Source organism: Peromyscus maniculatus, chromosome X (genome assembly GCF_049852395.1).
Source record: "Peromyscus maniculatus bairdii isolate BWxNUB_F1_BW_parent chromosome X, HU_Pman_BW_mat_3.1, whole genome shotgun sequence".
Classification (NCBI taxonomy): domain Eukaryota; kingdom Metazoa; phylum Chordata; class Mammalia; order Rodentia; family Cricetidae; genus Peromyscus; species Peromyscus maniculatus.
The window spans coordinates 21,019,564-21,032,815 of NC_134875.1; the positions used below are offsets into that span (position 1 = coordinate 21,019,564).

A 13,252-nucleotide genomic window follows, 5' to 3' on the forward strand; every position below is an offset into this window, starting at 1 on the left:
AATAAAAGAGTTGAAACCTTGCTACAGAGAAATGGCTGCCAGTCACATGCCATTTTTATTTTATTTGGAAAGTACAATAATAAATTGTAAAAGCTTTTGAGAGAATTTGCAATCTTTTGCTGCTGCCTTTTTATGAAGAGGCACATAAACATGTTCAATTTTGAGATAAGTATTATACATATAGTACATATACATAAATACTATACATATATCACAAAATCAAAATTAAAAATCACAGGCACTTTGGAGGCTCAGTTGTGAGCTCAGAAATAGGAGACTAGTCTGGGTCACATGGTAAGATCATGTCTCCAAAATAAAACAAAGCAATACACTAATGGCAAAAAACAAACAAACTAATCTTTATTCACAAAAGTGAATTCACATTGCTGCACAGAAAAATCTCACTAATTAACAACAAAAGAGTTAAAACCTGGAAACATCAGAATAGGTGCTAGTTATTTGCTGTTCTCATTTTATTTAAATGTGAATTTCCACCATAAAAACATGCTTTTTTTTATCTAACATTAGAATTATATTGCTCCACACAGGTTCATGTTTTCTTCAAAGAATCATGAAAATAGTATGGATTGAAGAGACTTTCGAATATTTGCAATCTCTTGCTGCTGCTGTCTCATAGAAGGAGAAAATAAAAATGATGAATTTTTAGTTGTTATGCATATTTTAGTAAATAAAATACTTCAGTGCTTCTGCTAAATTTTATATATATATATGTATAAAACTTCCAGATTAAAATATAACTTACCGTTTCCATCATGTATTTCTTTTGATACTCAGCTATTTCTTTTTTAAGTTCAACAAATGAAGCAGTACTTCGATCATTATTATTCTTATCCTCAATGTTCTTCAAAATCTAAAACACAAAAGGCAAGTTCAGTTGTAAACCATCCTGTTTCATCTTAGATTCTAAATTGTAAAATTTATTTTCACAAGTGAGACTTTATTAATACTCATCAATGGTTATTATTTATTCCATTTTTCAAAACATTATAAATTAGAAATGAATAATAATAATATAGAATGAAGTAAAAGACATCAGATATGAATCAAATGTTGTTAAAGAGACTAAATTAGCATACTATCTCCCAAACAAAGGTTTAATGAACTGTTAAGATCAAGATGAAGCCAAAACAAACAAACAACAACAAAAATGTTGTGCAGTATCACAAGATTCCTAGGTATCTGGAGGCTCAAGAAGGAGAACAGAGATCTAGAAGTAAGCCTGAGCAACACAGTGGGACCTGACTCAAAGAAAAGCAAAGACTAAAGACATAGGATTAAGACTACAAGGTCCCAACAGCAAGATAATTTTGAAATTTTCTAGTAGGTTTCCAAATGTCAGATTATATTTTATTTGGACTAGTGGTAAATGTGACATGAATCCACTAAGGGAAGGAAATGATCTGACCTGTGGAAATCTTTTTAAATTACGTAAATTGAAAATTACATTTTTAATCTGTATATGGTGGGGCATACCCTTAATCCAAGCACTTGAGGGCCAAGACAAGTGGATCTCTGTGAATTCAAGGCTTGTCTGGCCTACATAGCAGGCCTGATAAGGCAATAGAGTGAGACCTGTCTCAGAAATATCACGTTTTAGCATTCAGGGTTTTTTACATTTAAAAAACTTCATATATATATGAAGCATTTTTTAAGGCAGGGTCTCACTATGTAGCTCAGTCAATCCTCAAATTTGATATCCCCCTACCCTACCCTCCTTAATACTAGCAGTATAGGCATGTACCATCACATCCAGCCAAAAGAAATCAATTTTAAACCGTTACTATCCACTCAATAAACTATTATTCTACTTCCTATTGTCCCCAAAATGAATTACTTAATGTAGTAATAATAACAATAACAATAGTAAGAGGAGATTGCTTCATTTTTCTTCAATGAGGAACAATATAAACAACAGTGCAAATAAGTTAAAATACAAATAGAAATGCAGCTTTCTGTATCTACAGAGATTAGAGTGGTAAAGATTTTAGTTTAGCTGGCAAATGAACAAGACATCAACAGATAAGGAGGACTTAAACATATTGGAGAACAACACTCCCAGAGCACAGGAGTACAGTCTGTGGGGTGAGACAAAGCAGTTGTGTAGAGGTGGGGATTGTAGGTACATGGAGGAAATGGTGCTTAAAACGAGACTCAGTCATGGGGAATCTAAATAGCTAGAATGTATTTAAGAAATTTATAACCCCTGAGAAGTCACTGCTGGATGTGCAAGAAGGAAGAGATGTTGTAGAAAGACAACATGACAGACCTATGAAGGATGGACTGAAGAAGAGAAATCAGTTAAGAGTTTTCAAAGTACAAAGATGATAAGGTTTCCAGCAGAAAGAATGAACTAAGGCTAACAGTGATAAGAAAGACTTGATGAAATAATGAGCCACTGCACAGAAGCTCAATTTCAGAACCTAAAAGATATGGAAGAGTTAAACATTACACTAATGTTCCTAATGGTAAATGGGAACATTCAGTGATGATACTATTTAGGTGAAAGCTTGATTAGTGCTTTATCAAATATTGATACCAATCAAAAAACTGTTCCTAGGGAACATTAGAGAAAGCTGACAAGGTCTCTGCCTGAAAACACTTAAAATAACTTTTGTTTCCATGAAAGATATTTTAAAAATTTTAATAACATACCTTTTAACATCCTTTTAAAACTATTTAATATTGAGAACCAAGTTTAGTAATATGCTTATGTATAAACAGGCAAGTCTCAATCTAAAAATCTCAACAGTCTAGTACTATCTTGGTTACCTCTAATGATTATAAAGTAGCATTACAGTCATTTTTGGTCAGTGTAACATTCCAGAACTGAGGATGTCAGAAAGTACTTCTACAATACATTTGAAAAGAAAAAGTCCACAATTTCAATCCAGTATTTCCTATTCAACAAACACTGGGATGCAAATACAGATGATAATGTAGAACTGATTCACAGACCTCATCTCAGATAAATAGGAAATGGTGACTCAAGAGTTAATCAGCTATGACTATGATGCATGGCAAGTACATTGTTAGGTAAAATTACTAATTTGCATTTCCTATCTTGAATAATCATCACAAAACAATTAGAGCTCTACAACTATACTTAACACTTTTGTCCATAACAATTCAAACTGAAAAGCAGTTAAAATTTCATATAAAATGTTTCCCTAATCAGCTGGAAAATCAACATTATACACAAATTATCTGAGGTGTTCCATTTCTGGGTACAACATACCTGTATGTATCGTGTAACCATCTGCATAATTAGTTTCATTCTCTGCATCTGTTTAATTTTGCACTGTCTTAGTATCATCTTCTGTTGTTGGAAAATATTCTACAAATGTAAAGGAACGCTTATGTATTTTGGAAAATGTTTTTGTTGTTCTTCTAATCTTTATATTTTATAGGTCAACGCTGTATCTCTAAGCTACATTCTCATCCTTAAAGCAAAAGAATAATTCCATACTGAAGTCAAAAGAAATAATTTGAAAATGAATACATTTAACATTTGACTTTGACAAAGATTATGTCTAAGTTTAAGTAATTTTATAAATAATTAATATGCAATGTAATGATCCTACCATTCATTGAAAAGGAATTGTTTAACTTTTTGAGACAGGGTCACCCTATGTTGAACATGCTAGCTGGGACTTGTGCTTCTTTCCTTAGTCTCCCAAATATCTGTCATTACCGGCATGCACCACCACATGAGAACAAGTAGAAAATCTTCATTATCCAAGTAAGAGCTCATTCTCTGAAATCTCAATGTCTACAATATAATTAATTTTAACTCTCTCACTTTTACTTTTCTAAACCCCGAGTTTGCAAAATTCAACTCTAGCTAGTCTACTTGGTGGAAACATTTTCACTACCTAATGACCTTATTTCACTATGTATACAGAAACATCAGAAAGAAAACATCGAGTCTCTCTTTACCAACCTGTATCTGTCTATGCTCTCATTTCTCAGGATACAGTATCTTTACCATGTTCTGTCTCACATGCCCATTCAAACTCAAGAACTCAGCTTTTACCTCCTCTACCTTACATTTGTAATTTGACCCTCTAGCCAGGCCAGTTAACTTTTCTGCCATATCAGCTGCTTGGGGGGATGAAGCATAAGGATCACAAGGACAAGGCATGCCTGAACCACACGCCAGCCTGGGAAATTTAATGAAACCTTGTCTCATAAGGAAAAGTAAGAAATGTCTGTGGATATAGTTTAGTGCTAAGAGCATTTGCTATCATGGATGAAACCCTAGGTTCTAATTTCAGGCCCCCAGGACCACAAAAAAGTAAATAATTAATTTGTCTACAGATCATTCCTTTTGCCAGGCAGTGGTGGCACACACCTTTAATCCCAGCACTTGGGAGGCAGAGGGAGGTGAGTCCGAGGCCAGCCTGGTCAACAGAGTGAGTTCCAGGATAGCCAGGGATGTTACACAGAGAAGCCCTCTCTCAAAAAACCAAAACAACAACAAAAAGATTATTCCTATTAACACACAAACACGTTATCTCTCTTAGCTCAAAAAGCCAAATCACACAAGAATCTCTACAAACTCTGTTTCATTTGTTCTCCTACTAAGCAGTCCTTTCTTTCCTGTTCTGTCCTGTACCCATTCTAATTCTAATTCTAATTCATTTTATTTTTCAGACAGTCTTACTGTCTTGTCTGGAGCACACTCTGTAGAAAAGGCTGGCCTCGAACTGAGAGATCTACCTGCCTTGGCCTTGCAAGTGTTGGGACTAAACTCGTCACTACCACACCTGCTTCTAATTAGTTTTGTACTCATTTTTCCAACCAAATCATTCTATCCAATACAACAATGACTTCCTGTTGTTAAATCTAGCTTATCTGGTCTATAGGCAGTATATGGCACAATTAAGGGTCTTTTCTTTATAAATACTTCCTTCATTTGGGGTAGTTGAATTTCTACCAACTAGGCCCCTAGTGGCCTATCCTCAGACTTTCTATTTACGTTTTTAATCACTCCCTTGGTGATTTCATGCAGGATTATGGTTAAAAAACTGCATTTAAGTGGAGAATTTTAACTTTGTACTTTTAGTTCAGCGTTCTCTCCTGAATCTCAGACTTATATACAAGTCATTGGCCTATTCAACCACTTCCTAGACAAAATTTCTTGTGTACCTCAAATTGAACATTTGCAAAACTAAGCTGACCAATGAAGTCCAAAATTATATGATATGACCTGTTTCCCCAGATCTTAGGTTTAATTTTTTGATGATTATAAGCAATGAAAGAAGAAAATGTAAAGAGTAACTAATACAGCTATATAATGTGTGAGGGGGACATTTGTTGTGTTACAGCTCTGGACATTGAAAGTAAACCGTTTTCTGGACTGGTGCTGTGGTTTGGCCGTGGTGTGATTCACTAGTTTGTAAAAGGCCCTGTCTTCAGTTTCACATCACAAGAAGCGGGGAGAAGGGATATGGGGGAGCAATGGAGAAGGAGAGAGACAGAAAAGAGAGAAAAAGAAAGGAAAGAAAGGAAGGGGGAAGGGCAAAAGGGAGGGAGAGAGAAAAGGAATAAAGGAAAGAAAAGCTAAACCAAATCATAATCTAAGTACAGTGTGTTTTTTCAGGAATGGGCAAATGACCACAAAGAACTCGGTGATGCTGTTCTATCAGCAGTAGTGAAAAAGTCTGTCTCAGTCCACTGCATGTTCCAATGTTGGAGGAAACATAGGATTGGAAGGATTAACTTAGTAACCCCAAGAAGAACTTGCAACAACATCAAGAAAGATAGTTCCTAAAATACCCCCGTTTTCCATTCAACCGTACCTAAATCTAACTTACCCACGATTTATTTCACAGCAAGAAGTAAACCACCTTCAGTCTTTCAAAAGTTTCTTTTGTTTGAAATGATAAGAATCCCAGCTACTATAAGGAGCCCAGTGGAATCTGTGGTATATTTGCCTATACTTCTGTGGTTACAGTTCTGCAGGACCAGAACTGGGTAACAGTGGTAATGCACCTTGGGTTAGCTCCCCAGGCCTATTGAAGACGAGCATCTAGAGTCCTACTTGAAATCTTGCTATCAAAGATTAATTATAAAGCTAATTGCGATACCAACAATTAGGTTTTCTTGCTGTTTCTTGTATTTCTGCTTCTCCAAATCCCACTGCTTAAACAGATGCATCAACTGCGGGTAATACTTATTGTTAACTTCCAGCCTGTAAAACATAAGAATAAAGGCTCATATTTTATACCAATATGAAAATAATTAAAACAAAATTGAATTGACATATTTTATATGATAAAAAAGAAGGAAATCATAACAGTTTCACAGTTAAATATTCTGGTGGGAACCCAAGAGTAAAAGTAGATTTATATAAATTCTAAAAATATGTCTTTTCCTTACTAAAAATCTTCTCATATGGTTTGCCTCTTGAAATCCAAGGAAATTTTATCATATATGTGTATATATAAAATATAAGGATACATATATATCATGTATATATCTCCCATATATATACATACACACATATACATATAAACATACACATATTTCAAGGGAAGATTAATTTCATCTCCAAATAATTTTTCACTTTTTCTACAGGTTCCAATAAAAAGCAAATTACTTCAGCTGGGTGGTGGTGTTGCATATCTTTAATCCCAGCACTCAGGAGGCAGAGGCAAGCAGATCTCTGTGAGTTCGAGGCAAGGCTGGTCTACAGAGAAAGCTCCAGGACAGCCAGTGCTACACAGGGAAATCCAGTTTCAAATAAAAAAAAACAACAAAAAGTAAATTATTTCTAAGTAGAAATATTTTACTAATCCCTTTTGGCAGATATGATTTGGTAAAAAGAATAGTTAGGTAAATTAAAATAACACAAATAAAGTTTTGATGTAAAATGAACTATATTTTACATTGTCCACACAGTTAACTAAAAGACATTGAATAGTTTATATGTCATCTACCATTTACGTAATAAATGTTTTTCCAGAGTGAACATGAATTACTTTTAAAATAATAACTCTCTCAATTGTTCTTTGGAAGGAAGAGCATGTAATCTTCACTGACGTCCACGAAATATGTCTCACTTCTATGAGGGCATGGGATTCTGCCACTCCTCCAGTTGTATGACCACACATGCGCAGTTCAGTAGCTAAGCAAGGGGACTTACATCATCACTATGCTGCGCATAACGCAAATGCGTGCAGTGCAGTCAGGTAATCTGCACATGCATGGCATAGTTCCTTAAGGCCAAATGCACATGTGCAGGGAAATCCCTAAAAAGCTGATCACAGACTCTTCCCCTCTCTCTTCTCCTCCCACCTCTGTCCCTTCTCCTCACGTATCTCTTCCACAGGCCTGCCATGCTCTCTTTTGTCCGGCCCCAAGTTAAAGCTCTGAGACTGGGTTTTCTCATGCCTCGTGACTTTCCTCACAGAGTAAAAGCACTGTATTTAAAATCAACAGCTGTACTACTACTTACTTAGAGAAAATTCAATTGAAACATTTCACTGGAGATTCCAATAGACAGGTGATACTATTTTCATAAGTAATTTGCACCAATATATACTCAGAGATGATATAAACTTGGCGCTTAAAAATGCCAGCAAACTTACATTCGCTGTTGTTTGGTTCCCCAAACTTGTTTCATCTTGTAGCTACTCTTTTTGGAAACAGTTTCAGAGAAGATTTGCACTCTTCTTCTCTTTTCAAGAAGAGATTTATTAATCCCATCTATATGGAAAATAAAGGTTGATGTTAAAAATAGCTTCAATTGTTCCTAAATATTCAAGTATATATATAGATATAGATACATAGATATAGATATATAGATATGGCTAAAGATTATTAAACAATATCACTGACACTTAAAATTAAATTGAAATATATCACCAACATGGTGCACAAAAAGTTTCCCACTGTAGAGTACTTAGAATTTTGCATTTTCACACTAGGGATGGACAACCAATGAAGTCAATGCAAATAAAATAAAATACACAAACCTCTGAATTCCAAAATATTTTTGGCCCTATATATTTTGGATGAGAAATGTTCAACCTTACCTTAGTTCTGATTTTCCTAATGGAAGATAATTTTAAAATTAGGCACAATAATAATGAACCCAGGAGAAAAATTTTCGGGATAAATTTTAAGTGCTTCACAAACAGCTTAGCAGAAGGGAAATACTTCTAAATTCAAAACAAATAATGTCCCACTGAAATGAGCTTTATTAGCCAGCATTTAAACTGTGGTTAGAAGTCAAACTTTTAACTACAGAAATGATCCTGAAGTATCGTCCTATAACTCAAGCTTTAAAATATATAAAATTACTCTCTTGAGTATTATAATCCAAGTCATATTTAAAAAATAAGATATTTGTATAAAATATTGACAATGATAATCCTAAATATATTTTTATAAAACTAGCAAAATACCGAAGATGGAAAAATAGCTTTTGTCTGGGGAAATGGCTCAGTGTTTAAAATGCCTTCTATGCCAAGCATGAGGCCCTGAGTTTGAATCGCCACCACCCACATAAAAGCCAGCTGTGATGTTGTGTGTCCCTGACCACAGCACTGAGGGGCAGAGACAGGCAGCTCCTTCGGACTCCTTGGACATTCAATCTCTCTGAAATGATGAGGTCCAGATACAAAGAGATCCTGTCTCAAAAAAAAGGAAGGCCCTGGAGAGATTTCTCAGTGCTTAACAACATTGGTTGCTCTTCCAGAGAACTCGGGTTCATTTCCCCTGCACACACACGTGGCACCTCGCAATGATCTATACCTCCATTCCTAGAGGAATAAATTCTTTCTTCTGGCTCTTGAAGGCAAGAGACAAGCATGTTTTGCATGTATATATGACAGCAAAACTCTCTCTCTTACACACACACACACACACACACACACACGAAATGACTGAGGAAGACATTCCAATTTCAACCTCTGGCTGCGACAGGAGATCTACAGTTTAAGCCTAGACTGGGCTTCAGATCAAGTTCCAGATCAACTCGAACTACACAGTAAGATCCTGTCTTAAAAACAAGGAAGCAACACAAAATTAACAAAGTAATTAACAAAATACTATATAAAAGGGAATTTATACAACTTATGAACAGAATTTAAATTTCAGATCTTTCCCTTTCACAACTTTTATTTTCGATTTTCTTCACTTGATGTAGATGAATGTTTTGCATGCATGTATGTATATATAACTTGTATGTGCCCACAGAGATCAGAAGAAGGAATAAGACCCTTCAGAACTGGAGTTAGAAATGGCTGTGATCTACCATGAGGATGCTGGGAACAGAACTCAGGTCATTTACAAGGGAAGCAATCAGTCTTAACCGATAAGCCAGTACCCTCACAGTTTTGGATATAAAAGTAATTATAAAGGGGTTGGAGAGATGGCTCAGTGGTTACAAGTGCTTGCTGCTCTTTTGAGGACTTGAGACCATTTCCCAGTTCCATGTTACACAGCTCACAACTGCCTCTAACTCCAGCTCCAGGATATCCTACTCCATCTTCAGAGTGTGACAGACACTTACATGTGCACATACCCCCATGGAGACACATAATTAAAAAGAAAATAAATCTTAACAAATAATAATGAGGAATTTTATTAGTGTTCAGGATCATGCTCTCCTTCACAGAAAAGGGATTTCAGCAAGAGTCTTACAAAATACATTTTGGAAATAAAAACCTGATACATAGAATCACTTGTGGGAACTATTAGTCTGGGAATAGAAAGAATTGTAAAATTTTCTCCATCTATTTTTTTCTTCTAAAATTCTATATGAGACTCACAGGTCTAAAGGCATCATTTTTACTTTGTTTTATCATGGAAAAGTTTAAGCAGCAAAATTTATGTTTTTAAATCACAAAATTCATGTGAAATCCAGTGCTAAGAAAGCATTAAATGACAGTTCTATAGAACACCAATTAACACTTCCTTTTACATAAGAATTAATATATAGTGTTAACATACTTATCTCCAAAAAACATACCTCTGAATTTATCCAACATAGTGTGTATTTCATCTCTGTGAAGAAATTACAATAAAAATTAAAGCTGGAAATATAGTTCAGTGGTAGATCATTTGCCTAGCACACACAAAACTTTACACAAAAAGTTCTTTTAATTATTTATAATATATAGCATATGGGTTGGAACAAATGTCACATGCAACATAACATAAACTATTTCTTAGACAAATAAAGTAAACCTTTGTTAATATTTTATTGCTGACAATTCATACACGTATATCCCCATTACTTTCTTTTATCTGTCTCTCACTCTTGCTGAACCCCTTCTTCCCAACTAACTAGGTCTCAAGGAGTCCAGGCTAGGTTGAAATACATATATAGCTGAAGATGACCTCAGATTTCTGATCTTCCTGCATCCACCTCTCTAGAGCAGGAATCACAGGCACTACATTTGAAGTACTCTATTGAACTGGCAAAAAAAGTATTTGAAAATTTTACCCCATAGCTTCATCCACTTCTGCAGGAGGGCATTTCCTCTCATCTTTGTTCAACACTGGGCTCTTTTCTGTATTAACAATACAAATGAAAAACACATTGGAAATTAATTATGTTATATTACTAATAGTTAGCAAAGTGCTATCTTCATTTGCATTTCTCTGGAACTTTTCTCAATGTAAATTTTTGAAGCAGCTACAGAAATGAAATAATTCCTTTGCAGGTTTTATGGAATCAATTCACAATTTGCCAGCATTTTATATGACCAATTTTCAAGTCTTCCTGGGGTAAAACCATTTTAAGTTCTTCATTATTTCTCAATATACTGGGACTACAGAGCCAAGAGAAGCTATATGCATCACTAAAACTCCGGTAGAGAAATGTACATCTAAAATTAGAAATGAAAGTATCAGGAAATCTGAGACTAGGTAACAATCAGATGAACTCCAGGACACAATCAATGCCCAACACTGGATATGCTGTACCTTCAGACAGAGCCTTCTTCAAAACACTCAGACCATCTTCTTCATCATCAAAGTCAAAAAGCACTAAGCGCTCCTGCTTTCCTACAGACATAACTCTACCAAAATCCCTTCTTCTGTTGGCAAACGATCAGATGTTTTCTTAGTTGAAACACAAAGGTAAAGAATCTCAGAAGTCATGGAAATCCAAAGGTATCATTTAAATAAATGCTAAATTTAAAATGTCAAAAAACCAAATAAGAATTATCTTTGTTCATTGAAAGATTAAGCTTTTTCCTCTTTTTACATTGATTTTTTAATAATTTTCCTATATTACTGATAATTTCATATACATATTCAATACATGTGACATGTATGCACATTTCCCCCTCTCCATCTCCTCCTGTATCCTACTAAACATGTCTCTATCCAAACTTTGATTTCTTTTTTTAAAAAAGTATCCTTTTTAACCAAAGCAAACAATTTGTCATTTCTCAATTTTAAAAATGCAAAATTGGCCACAACCTACACTATATGAGTCCCCCCCCCCAACAAAAAAAAAGAGCAAAATATTTCTGTTCTTAACGTCTGGGACATCTGAATTTTGGTCCTATGTCTCACCGATTCTTTTTAAAAAGTGAGCAAGTCTGTAGCTCATTTTAAAGTAAAATCATGGTGCTATCAGAAATCAACCTGGGCAAATATGTGTTCATGGAAAAAGATCGTATGGTCTATTCACAACAAACACCCACGGCCATTACCACCACTCCCACGGAAAGGCCTGACATTCGAGAAGCTGGGTATTTGAGGAAGCTGAGTATTTCAAACATCAGAAGATATTTAAAGATTGCAGGTTCAAGGCCAGTCTAAGCTTGACAAGGCCTGAGCTGCAAAGGGAGATCCCACCCTACAGAAACAAACCGCAACTGACAGAAGAAGCTGACCGTGGTGGTGCAGGGCTCTAATCCCAGTATGTGGGAGATTGGGCCTGGAGGATCAGTGGTTAGAACCCACCCTGGGTTACTTATTAATCCCTTGCAATGTCTCCTCTGTTTTTCATTTTCCTTCGCCACGCCCCTCTCTCCACCATCCACACCGTCCGCATCAAACCAGCAGACCACATGGAGGGAAACGAAGATGGGTCCTCAGTTTGTGTCTAAGGGATCTGGGCCCCACCCAGAAGCATGGGGGCAGCCCCCACAGCTCCTCCCCAGGGCTCCATGTTCCGCAGACCCCGGTCCTGCCCACCCCACCCCCATCCCCTCACCCCACCCCGCTCTCGGCTTCTACCGCCAGGCTCCGTGAGTGTGTCCTCCAAGGGTTGCCCATCCTCGAAGGCCGCGGCCTGTTCATCCCTCGGCCGTTAGTGAGGTTCTCTGCCTCCGTTCTCCTGTCAGAAGTCACGGGAACGACTTCCTGCCAGAGGTCACCGGCCCATCGGGAGGATTTTCCTCACTAAGCACCGCCTCCTCAAGTGACCCCAAGCCCTCAGCCGAGCCGAACTCGCTTACTGGGCATCGGGCAGTGAGCACCCTCACGTCGGCCCCCTCCGGCACTCGGCGCCCCGACCGAGAAAGCTGCTGTGCCAGCGCCACCGCGGCCCGAGGACCTTTGGGATTTGAGCGGGAGAAGAGGCAGGCTCCTCAGGGCGCTCGCTGATTGGCTGAACGGCCGCACATGCGCACATAGAGTGCGAGGCCAACTCCGCTGGAAGGGCAAACGGGTTGATCCTGATGGCGTCTTCAGCCCTGGGAACGGACCACTGACTTCAGGACAAATGCTTTCCAGTTTCTAGGTCTATACTCCTTTACACGCTTGAAAATTAAAAGAAAACATGTAAAATACGAAGCAAAGCACGAAACTCTGCCAGTTTCTAGGTTTATACTCCTTTACATGCTTGAAAATGAAAGGAAAACGTGTAAAATACGAAGCATGGCACTGCTACCTTATTTCAACTGTAGAGGCCCTTGTATGAATTTTTGTTTTGATTCATGTATGTATATATTTAATGTGTGTGTTTTTCCTGCATGTACATAGGCACACCACATTTCTGGTCCTCCTGTCTCTACCTACTGAGACTGATTCCAAGAGTGTTCTCTCTCTCTCTCTCCTCTCTCTCTCTCTCTCTCTCTCTCTCTCTCTCTCTCTCTCTCTCTGTCTCTGTCTCTCGCTCCTTCTGAATCTCTGTCTCTGTGTCTCTCTCTCTGGATCTCTATCTCTATATCTCTCTCTGACATGTTTATGAGTATTTGCCATCATGTATGTCCATGAACCACATGCATGCATGCCTGATGCTCACAGAAGCCAGAAGACAGCA

The 13,252-nt window shown here is 37.0% G+C and overlaps 1 protein-coding gene across 1 annotated transcript; it reads right to left on the bottom strand.

The window, feature by feature from the left end:
* Nucleotides 1-455: 455 nt before the first annotated feature.
* On the bottom strand, nt 456-12,689 carry LOC143270696 (synaptonemal complex protein 3-like). Its single transcript, XM_076561605.1, has 8 exons — nt 12,447-12,689; nt 10,478-10,544; nt 10,001-10,035; nt 7,614-7,731; nt 6,115-6,214; nt 3,257-3,355; nt 764-871; nt 456-626 (listed from the first exon to the last, which is right to left on the bottom strand). The coding sequence occupies exons 1-8, from the start codon at nt 12,451-12,453 to the stop codon at nt 570-572; spliced, it is 591 nt and encodes a 196-aa protein (XP_076417720.1). The 5' UTR covers nt 12,454-12,689; the 3' UTR covers nt 456-569.
* Between the last annotated feature and the right edge of the window lie 563 nt (nt 12,690-13,252).

What these genes read in the sequence shown, in the direction of transcription:
- LOC143270696 (XM_076561605.1), bottom strand. An exon ending in TATGTTGGATAAATTCAGAG is followed by an intron (nt 7,732 to 10,000) that starts GTATGTTTTTTG and finishes TTTTCCATATAG; the next exon opens with ATGGGATTAATAAATCTCTT. An exon ending in AGAAATACATGATGGAAACG is followed by an intron (nt 627 to 763) that starts GTAAGTTATATT and finishes TCTATGAGACAG; the next exon opens with CAGCAGCAAGAGATTGCAAA.